Genomic DNA, 10174 nt, shown 5'->3' with positions numbered 1-10174 from the left:
CAGCAGCAACGTTTCAAATAGCCCATCCAGCCTTTCCTGCTGCTGCTGCTGCAGCAGCAGCTCCAACTGCTCTTGCTGCTTCTGCTGCTGCTGCTGCTGCTGCTGCTGCTGCTATTGAGCACAAGCATGGTTGCGCCTGTGGCTGCCTTCTCCCGCGCGCCTCGCCTCCAAACCCTAAACCCTAAACCCTAAATGAGGGTTTCTCGGGCTGCAGGGCCACAGGCCCAGCTGCGCGTGCTGCTGCGGCGGCTGCTGACATATGAGAAGCAGCAGCAAACAGCAAATGAAATAATTCAAAGTCTTATCGCCTCCATTGGGGACAGAAGGTGACCCTGCTGCTGCTGCTCTGCTGCTGCTGCTGCTCTGCTGCTGCTGCTGCTGCTGCTGCTGCTGCTGCTGTGCTGCTGCTGTACTGCCGCTGCTGCTGTGCTGCTGCTGTACTGCCGCTGCTGCTGTGCTGCTGCTGCTGCTGTGCTGCTGCTGTACTGCTGCTGCTGCTGTGCTGCTGCTGCTGCTGTGCTGCTGCTCTGCTGCTGCTGCTGCTGTACTGCCGCTGCTGCTGTGCTGTACTGCCGCTGCTGCTGTGCTGCTGCTGATGTGCTGCTGTGGCTGCTTTGCTGCAGCAAGTGCTGCTGCTGCTGCGGTCGGAGTGTCTGTACACCTCAGGTACTTGGAAGGAGACCATCTGAGGACGCTGCTTCTTGACCCGCAGGTAAGCAGCAGCAGCAGCAGCAGCAGCAGCGGCAGCAGCAACAGCAGCAACAGCAGCAGCAGCGGCAGTTCCTTGCAGTGGGTCAAGAGGCGCTCTCTTCTGCTGCTGCCCCCCAAGCAGAGGATGCAGCATCTGCTGCTGCTGCTGCTGGCGCTCATACTGCAGGGTTGCGCTGTGGCTGTGTTTGCTGCGCTGCTGCTGCTGCTGCTGCTGCTGCTGCTGCTGCTGCTGCTACAGTTGCAGGCGCGCTGCTTGGCCTCTTACAACTCGCGTCTGCTGCAGCAGCAAGCTCGCCTGGAGTGTCTGCATAGTGAGCTGGTGCGGATATTCCGAAGCAGCAGCAGCAGCAGCAGCAGCAGCAGCAGCAGCAAAAGCACGAGCAAAAGCAGCCGCAATAGAAGCAGCAGCAGCAACAGCAGCAGCAGCAACAGCAGCAGCAGCTTCAGCAGAAGCAACAGCAACAGCAGCAGCAGCTGCTGCTGCACTAGAACAACAGCAAAAGCAATACCATCATCAGTAACAACAGCACTCCCACAACGGCAACTCTAGCAGCAGCAGCAGCAGCAGCAGCAGCAACAGCAGCAGCAACAGCAGCAAAAGCAACAGCAGCAGCAGCAGCAGCAGATTTGCCATTGTGTCTGCTGCTGGGCTCAGGAAGAAACAGTTGCTGAGATGCAGAAGGCGACGCAGGCTTGTAGAGCAGCAGCAGCAGCAGCAGCAGCAGCAGCAGCAGCAGGCAGCACTGTTACTGCTGCTGCTGCTTCCGTAGCTGCTGGTTCTGAACCTGCAGCAACAGCAGCAGCAGCAGCAGCAGCAGCAGATCCTAACGAAGCAGCTGTGATGGCTGACATAGGTGAGTGTAACTAAGCAGCAGCAGCAGCAGCAGCAGCAGCAACAAGGCCAGCAGCAGTAAAGCCAGCAGCAACAACAGCAAAAGCAGCAGCAGCAGGAGCGCCGCATGAAGCGTCTGCTTGCTGCTGCTGCTGCTGCGGGTACTGCGGCTTCTGCTGCCTGTGCTGCTAATTTGTTCCTGCTGCTGCTGCTGCTGCTTCTGCTGCTGCTGCTGCAGCCGGTTTGATGGAGCCTATTGCTGCTGCTTTTGCCCGCCAAGTGGCGCTGCAGCAGCGCCTGCTGACCATAATGGTTCGTCTAAACCCTAAACCCTAAACCCTAAACCCTAAACCCTAAACCCTAAACCCGAGTCTTTACTCGCAGCCACCGCACGAGGTCTTTTGGCTGTGGCGGGGCACGCGGCGTTGCTGCAGCTGCTGCTGCTGCTCGTGCTGCTGATGCTGCTTTCCTGCTGCTGCTGCTGCTGCTGCTGCTGCTGCAGCACGACGTTCAGTGTACAGACAGCCAAGAACTGCAGCGGCTGCTGCTGCTGTTCCACGTGAGGCCCTGCGAGTACCCTCTGCGCAAAGCGGGTTCGTGTGCTGCTGTTGCTGCTGCTGTTGCTGCTGCTGCCGTTGCTGCTGCTGCTGCTGCTCTTGCGGCTGCTTGTGCTCTTGCTTTTGCTCCTGCCACTGCTTCTGCTGCTGCTGTTGCTGCCGCTGCTGCACTTGCTGCTGCTGCTGCAGCTACATTTGCTGCTGCTGCTGCTGCTGCTGCTGTTGCTGCTGCTGTTGCTGCTGCTGCTGCTGCTGCTGCTGCTGATGGTCTGCCCTGCTGCTTGCGTGTGTGCCCGTAGGGTGTATAGACGCTGCGGTGGCAGCTCTGCGGCAGCTGCTGCTCATGCAGTGATTTCTTTGCTTCCATTTTATTAATTTATTTAATTATTTTTTATTCTTTTCCGTTTTATTTATTTAATTTTATTATTTTAATTCATTTAATCTCCTTTTAATTCATATGTGGGGCCCCACACGCTGTGGGGCCCCACACCCCTCATAGAGGCTTGCGGGCTCCCACAGGGGCCCCACGGGGGCCCCCAAGGGGCCCCCGTGGGCCCCAAGAGGGCCCAAAAGAGGCCCCAAAGGGGCCCCAGGGGGGGCCCAAAAGGGGCCCCAAGGGGGCCCTAAGGGGGCCCACGGAGGGCCCCACGGGGGCCCCGCAGGGGGCCCTTCAGGGGCCCCACGGGGCGTCTCATAGGAGCCCCATAGGGGCCCTTCAGGGGCCCCCAAGAGCGCCGTAAGGGGCCCCCATGGGGGCCCCACAGGGGCCCCACAGGGGCCCCTCAGGGGCCCCTCAGGGGCCCCTCAGGGGCCCCACAGGGGCCCCACAGGGGCCCCACAGGGGCCCCACGGGGGCCCCACAGGGGCCCCACAGGGGCCCCACGGGGGCCCCACAGGGGCCCCTGTGACTGTGGGGCCCCACAGGGGTTTGGTGGGGGCTGCCGAGCCAGCCAGCTGCATTTGCTGCTGCTGCAGTTGGCTGCACTCGCTGCTGCTGTATTTGCTGCGAATGACTAGCTGCTGCAGCTGCTGCTGCAGCAGCTGCTGCTGCTGCTGCTGCTGCTGCTGCTGAGCTGATTGGTTTTGCTTGCTTCTCTGTATTCCGAACAAACCCTCAGCGCCAAACCCTAAATGCTTTCAAGGGAAAGACTTGGGGTTTGTTTATTTTCTTTTTTTTATTTCTTTTTGTCATTTTGTTTATTCATTTGTCTTTTTTGTTTCATTTTCTCCTTTTTCTTTGCCTGTTTCTTTGTTTGCCTTTTTATTAATTTATCTTTTTTCTGTGTAAAATTCAGAGCTGCTTCTGGATGGATGAGTTTAGGGTTTAGGGTTTAGGGTTTAGGGTTTAGAGTGCGTAGTTAAAGAGGGCAAACAGAAAGAAATGCATTAAATGGAAAAGTTGGAAATTTTTAATTTAAATTTTTTGGAAAAAATTTAAATTAAAATTGGGTTGGGCTGCTGGTGCTGAGGTGTACGTACACCTGGGGCCCCACAGCTCATCGCTGGCGTTTTCAAAAATTATTTTTTCGGAAAATTTGAATTAAATGAATTAAATTCATTTTAATTCATTTCCAATTCATTTCCAATTCATTGCATGCAACGCGTCTTGACTTTAAATGCATTTATTTCTTTTTTTCTGTTTTTGTTTTTGAGTCTTTGCAGCGAAAGTCTGCGGTGTACGTACACCTGGATGTCTTGTTCAGGTGTTTTGCATGCATTTTTTAAAATTTATTTTTCACTTTTAATATTTCGAAGACCAAACACTTTTCATTTTAATTAAATGCTTTTAATGACACTTTTCCTTAAATGCTTTTTTATTACTTTTTCTTCAGTAATTCTGTCTTATTATTTTCCACTAAACGTTTTTTATTATTACTTTTGAATTGCATTCTTTTATTATTTTTGTTTAGTCAGCATTTATTGAGAATGCCATTTATATGCATTTAGTAATAGTGGCATAAATATTAATTATTATTTTACTGGAGAGTGGCTTATTAGTACTAAGCTTTCGTATTATTAAAAAAGCATTTAAATAATTATTAAAAAAGCATTTAAATAATTTCGTTATTTAAATAAAGACAAAGTTTTATTATTGTGATTAAAAACTCTCTTTTTGGCATTTCGAAGACTCAGAAAACTGGCCGAAAGAAAACTTCGGAAGTGGAAGTTCAAGAGAATCGGGGTGTACGTACACCTCAGTTCTGGTGTACGTACACCTCAGCTGCGGCATTTAAATGGAAAGGAGAAAGAAATGAAAAATGAGGTGTACGTACACCTCAGCTCAGTTGATGCGGGGTTAATTGGAAAAGGAAAAAAGAGGAAAACTGGGGTGTACGTACACCTCAATTCTGCCGCTGCTGCGGTGTATGTACACCGCAGCTGCTGCGGTGTACATACACCTCAGCTGCTGAGGTGTATGTACACCGCAGCAGCTAAGCGCGGCGCGACCGAGTGTCTCCAATTGCGAGAACTGCAAACTGCAATTCTTCTCCTCTGGGCTTCACAAACTGCTCCTTTATAGCCTCAATAGCAGCCTGCAGCAGCAGCAGCAGCAGCAGCAGCAGCAGCAGCAGCAGCAGCGGCAGCAGCAGCAGCAGCAGCAGCAGCAGTAGAAGCAACAGCAGCAGCGCGCGTGGCTGACAGAGCGTTTCTGGCCCACGCACAGCCACTGCAGGCCGCCGCAGGCGGCCCGTAGGGTTTAGGGTTTAGGGTTTAGGGTTTAGGGTTTAGGGTTTAGGGTTTGGGGTTCGTGCCTGGGCAAAAGACTGCCCCGGGGCGATTTGGGCGCGCAGCAAGGGTTTGGGTTTGCGGCCGTCGAGCTCAACCACAAAACCCTTAAAAGGCAGCAAACAAGTGAAGTGGAGGTTTGTGTCTGCTGCTGCTGCTGCTGCTGTTGCTCCCTGCTGCTGCTGCAGCAAGTGCAGCAGCGCCAAACCCTCGTGGCTCTCCAGCGCCCGCCCCCGCCCCCCAGCGTCCAACGGCCACGTGTCCTCTGCGCGCAAACCCTAAACCCTAAACCCTAAACCCTAAACCCTAAACCCTAAACCCTAAACCCTAAATCCCAAACCCTAAACCCTAAACCCTAGCCCCTACGGCTGGTCTTTTGGGTGGGGTGGCTGACGGAAAGATGAAATGCGCTTCAAAGCTAAACCCTGAACCCTCAGCAGCAACCCCAAACCCTAAACCCTAAACCCTAAACCCTAAACCCTAAACCCTATTTTTTCCTGCGTCTCTAAATGCCCGTGGGTGGCGCCTTCGCCGCCGGCCGCCGCCAACCGCCTGGCGCCGAGGCGCTAGGGTTTAGCGCTAGGGTTTAGGGTTTAGGGTTTAGGGTTTAGGGTTTAGGGTTTAGGGTTTACGGAAGAACTTGTGAAGAAGCCCCTCCTCGGGCAGGGGAAATTTGCTGCGGGGCAAATTGGCTGTGCAGTGCAGCAGCGCTACAGTGGCGCATGCATTTGGCACCGTCTGAACAAATAAATAAATAAATAAATAAATAAATAAATAAATAAATAAATAAATAAATAAATAAATAAATAAATAAATAAATAATAAATAAATAAATTAATTAATTAAAATGCATTAAAGGAGATGCGCGTAGGTGTGGGCTTCATCGCGCGGGGGTGCGAAGGCAAAAAGAAGCGGAGAAAAAGGGTTTAGGGTTTAGGGTTTAGGGTTTAGGGTTTAGGGTTTGGGGTTTAGAGCTTGGGGTTTGGGAGACAAAGCGGCGGGCTAGTGAGCTGGCGGCTAGGGTTTAGGGTTCAGGGTTTAGGGTTTACCTGTTTGACGAACCAGAGCTCCTGCTGCATCTGCTGCTCGTGCTGCTGCTGCTGCTGCTGCAGCTGCTGCAGCAGCTGCTCCTCTTCTGCTGCAGCACTTTCGCTCAAGGGAAACAGCAGCAGCAAAGCCACGGTGTCTGTACACTCCAGCATGTCCAGGGCCCACGGCTCCAGGGCCACCAAGTCCTCCACCTGCAGCAGGGGGCCCCCCTGGGGGCCCCCCTGGGGGCCCCCCTGGGGGCCCCCCTGGGGGCCCCCCTGGGGGCCCCCCTGGGGGGCCCCTGACTCAGCAGAAGGGGCCTGGGGGCCCCCCAGAGCAACCAGGTAGGGGCCCAAGACTTCAGGGGTACCTTCTAGAGGCAGCCACTGCTGCTGCTGCTGCTGCTGCTGCTGCTGCTGCTGCTCTGGCATGGTGGCTGTGAGTCTGTGTTGCTGCAGCAGCAGGGACAAGAGTCTGTAGACGCAGCCTCCAGGGTTTAGGGTTAACGGATTAGGGTTTAGGGTTTAGGGTTTGAGAAAGAATGCTTACGAAGAAGGGTTTTAATTTAATTAAGTTTTTGCTGAATCCGAAAAAGCTGCTGCCGACTCGCTGTCTCAGCAGCTGGGGCCCCAGTCCTGCTGTGGGCTGAGCAGCAGCAGCAGCAGCAGCAGCAGCTGCTGCTGCTGCTGCTGCTGCTGCAGTCCTCTTGCTTGCGGCTTTAATGCTGCAAAACTATTAATATTTTCAAGTTAATATCAGGGAAGGCCCGGAAGAGGCCACTATCAACTGCCGACTGTGCTGCAGCAGCAGCAGCAGCAGCAGCAGCAGCACGAGCAGCTGCAGCAGCAGCGGCGAGCAGCAGCATTGGGAAAAAAGAAGCAGCAAAGATCCTAATGAGGCTTTTCGTGAAGTTTTGCTGCGGCGGCCGCAGCGCCACTGCTGCAGCTGCCGAGGCGCAGCAGCAGCAGCAACGGCAGCAGCAGCAAGGTGTTGCCGACAGCAGCATCTGCTGCTGCGGCACGGGCTGTCGCCCCTTCTCAGCAGCAGCAGCAGCAGCAACTGATAGCTGCATCTATGTAGACGAGCAGCAGCAGCAAACGATAGGCCAGCTGAAGCAGCAGCTGTTGCGGCTGCTGCAGCGTGGCGCGTTTTGCTGCGAGCCCCCCGCTGCCCACAACAGCAGCAGCAGCAGCAGCAGCAGCTGCTGCAGCAGCAGCAGCAGCAGCAGCAACCTGCTGCAGCTAAGGCTGCAGGGCTTCATGCTGCTGAATGAACAGCCCCTTGCAGTGCTGCGCGACGGCGATGTTGTCACTGCCTGCATGCACCGCCTCAACAGCCAGCAGCAGCAGCAGCAGCAGCAGCAGCAGCAGCAGCAGCAAGAAGCCGTGGCAAGCAGCAAACGCCCTGGATCTGAGGCTGGGAGTTCCTCAAAGAGACAAAAACCAGCAGCAGCAGCAGCAGCAGCAGCAGCAGCAGCAGCAGCAGCAGCATCGGGTGCTGCCAGCGGCGTGGTTCCCAAGAAGGCTGCTGCTGCCCGTAGCCAGGCAGCTCGCAGCAGCAGCAGCAGCAGCAGCAGCGATGACAGCAGCAGCAGCGATGACAGCAGCAGCAGCGATGACGAGGCCCCTCCCCAGCCTCTCCGGGGACCAGCGAAGGCAGCGGGAAGCAAACCAGCAGCAGCAGCAGCAGCAGCAGCAGCAGCAGCAGCAGCAGCAGAAAAGAAGAGCTTTAATACGAGGCGCCAGGTGCGCCCTGGCCATGTCATCTTAGGCAGCAGCAGCAGCAGCAGCAGCGACAGCAGCAGCAGCAGCAGCGACTCGGAGCAGCTCACGCGGAACATCTGGCAGCCGCAGCAGCAGAAGCAGCAGAAGCAGCAGAAGCAGCAGCAGCAGCAGCGGCAGCAAAACGAGCGACAGCAGCAGCGCCTGGGGCCGGGGCCTCTTCCTTTGCCTCTGCAGCGCCTCCAGCAACAGAAGCAGCAGCAGCAGCAGCAGCAGCAGCAGCAACAGCAGAGGCAGCAGCAGCAACAAGAGCGGCAGCAGCAACAGCAGCAGCACCGGCAGCAACAGGAACACTCAGGCAGCAGCAGGAAAGCAGCCTCTGAGTGTGGCACTGCAGCAGCAGCAGCAGCGAAGCCAGCAGCCGCAGCAGCAGCAGAAGGAAAAGAAACAGCAGCAGCAGCAGCAGCAGCAGCAGCAGCAGCAGCAGCGGTGCCAGCAGCAGCAGAATTCTGCGAGTGGGAGGGGCCCCTTGCTGCTGCTCTCGAGGGCAAATGGCTGCAGGCGCAGCTGCTGCTGCTGCAGCAGGGGGTGCCGCAGCTGTCGCAGCAGCAAATCTTCCGCGTGCTGCAGGTGGATCTGCAGCGCAGCCGTTTGCTGCTGCAGCCAGCAGCAGCAGCAGCAGCAGCAGCAGCAGCAGCACGGGGACCAAGGGGGGGCAGGGAGAGGCAGCAGCAGCAGCAGCAGCGCCGGTGGAGAGACTGGGCAGAACTCACAGCAATTCGGCTGCTTCCGCAGGACAAAGAAGCCCTGCAGCAGGAGAGGCAGCAGCAGCAGGGGAGGCAGCAACAGCAGCAGCAGCAAATGGCTTTGCCGGTGCCAAGGCTGGCGAGAAGCAGAGCAGCAGCAGCTCCGCTGCAGCAGCAGCAGCAGCAGAGTCTGCGAAGGCAGCAGCAGGAGCAGCAGCAACCGAAGCAAACAGCACAGGGGGGCAGTCGCCTGCTGCTGCACATAGATGGCAAGGGGGGCCCCCAGCAGCAGCTGCTGCTGACTACGGGGCCCCTGGGTACTATGCAGCTGCCGGGGAGCGAAGTTTGGCTGCAGCAGCAGCAGCACCAGCAGCAGTGGAGCGCCGCTGTGCTGCAGCAGCAGCAGCAGCAGCAGCAGCAGCAGGGGCAGCAGCAGCAAGGGGGAGCTGCAGGGGACGCGCGGGAGGCCGCAGCAGCAGCAGCAGCTGCGGCTGCAGCAGGCGCTGCTGCTGCTGAGGCGCTGCCGCTGGCTGCCTGCGAAGAGCTGCTGCCAGCAGAACTTGCTGCTGCAGCAAAGCGGCTGCTGCAGCAGCAGCTGCTGCTGCTGCGTGCTGCAGTGCGGCGGCAAGTTGACTGGTACTTTTCCCCCAGCAACTGGGAGCGGGACAGCTACCTGCGGGAGCAGGCGCAGCCCTTCCCAGCAGCAGCAGCGCAGCAGCAGCAGCAGCAGCAGCAGCAGCAGCAGCAGCAGCAGCAGCAGCAGCAGCAGCAGCAGGCCGTGCCGCTGCAGCTCGTGCTGCAGTTCCCGCGGCTGCAGCAGCTAACAGCAGATGCTGCCTTCGTCGCTTTTTGCCTCCGCGGCGGCCTTCGCCACGTCCGCCTCGCCGGCCCCCGAGACGAACTCCTCCTCAGAATCCCCCACAGCTAGCTAGCTAGCTAGCTAGCTAGCTAGCTAGCTGGCTAGCTAGCTGGGTAGCTAGCTGGCTAGCTAGCTGGGTAGCTAGCTGGCTGGCTAGCTGGGTAGCTAGCTAGCTGGCCGGCTGGGTAGCTGGCTGGGTAGCTGGCTGGCTGGGTAGCTGGTTGGGTAGCTAGCCGGCTGGCTGGATGGCTAGCTGGCTAGCTGGCTAGCTGGCAAGCTGGCTGGCTGGATGGCTAGCTGGATGGCTAGCTAGCTAGCTAGCTGGCTGGCTGGGTAGCTAGCTGGGTGGCTAGCTGGCCTTTGGCTAGCTAGCTAGCTAGCTGGGTGGCTAGCTGGCTGGCTAGCTTGACCGCTAGCTCTTTTGCCAGCTAGCTAGCGAGCTAGCTAACGGACCAATGAAGCTAGCTAGCCAGCTAGCTAGTGAGTTGGCTAGCTAGCTAGCTAGCCAGCTAGCTAGCCAACATGCTGGCTAGCTGGCTAGCTAGCCAACATGCTGGACAGCTGGCTAGCTAGCCAACTAGCTAGCTAGCCAGCAGAGTGCGGGCACTCAGCAACTAGCTGGCGAGCTAGCGAATTCGCTGCTAGCAATGCCCAGCTAGCTAGCTAGCTAGCTAGCCAGCTAGCTAGCCAACTCAGGGACTACAGGGATCTGGGCCGTCCCGAACTTGCTTGCTGCTGCAGCTAGCCAGCAGCTAGCTGAGCTTCTAGCTGGGCAGCTAGCTAGCTAGCAGCTAGCTAGCTAGTAGCTAGCTGGCCAGCAGCTAGCTAGCTAGCAGCTAGCTAGCAGTTAGCTACTAGCTAGCTGCTAGCTAGCTGCTGGCTAGCTGGGGCCCTTGAGAAGGAAGATTTTGTTTTGGCTTTAAATTTGAAGTTGAGGGAGAAGCTGCTGCTGCAGCAGCAGCAGTTGCAGCAGCAGCAGCAGCAACACCAAG

The 10174-nt window shown here is 56.7% G+C and overlaps 2 protein-coding genes across 2 annotated transcripts; one reads left to right on the top strand and one right to left on the bottom strand.

Moving 5' to 3' along the window:
- Positions 1 to 301: 301 nt before the first annotated feature.
- Positions 302 to 6287, bottom strand: ENH_00036080 (ubiquitin carboxyl-terminal hydrolase isozyme, putative; the record flags this gene model as incomplete). The annotated part of the gene is made up of 5 exons (XM_013580418.1): positions 302 to 943; positions 1932 to 2110; positions 4952 to 5092; positions 5460 to 5565; positions 5877 to 6287. The coding sequence occupies 5 exons, from the start codon at positions 6285 to 6287 to the stop codon at positions 302 to 304; spliced, it is 1479 nt and encodes a 492-aa protein (XP_013435872.1).
- Positions 6288 to 6749: 462 nt separating this feature from the next.
- Positions 6750 to 9251, top strand: ENH_00036070 (hypothetical protein, conserved; the record flags this gene model as incomplete). The annotated part of the gene is made up of 1 exon (XM_013580417.1): positions 6750 to 9251. One exon carries the CDS (start codon positions 6750 to 6752, stop codon positions 9249 to 9251), a length of 2502 nt encoding a protein of 833 aa, XP_013435871.1.
- Positions 9252 to 10174: the final 923 nt, after the last annotated feature.

The sequence above is a fragment of the Eimeria necatrix genome, genomic scaffold (genome assembly GCF_000499385.1).
Source record: "Eimeria necatrix Houghton genomic scaffold, Enh_scaff263, whole genome shotgun sequence".
Lineage (NCBI taxonomy): Eukaryota > Apicomplexa > Conoidasida > Eucoccidiorida > Eimeriidae > Eimeria > Eimeria necatrix.
This window is presented reverse-complemented; position numbering and strand designations above follow the sequence as displayed.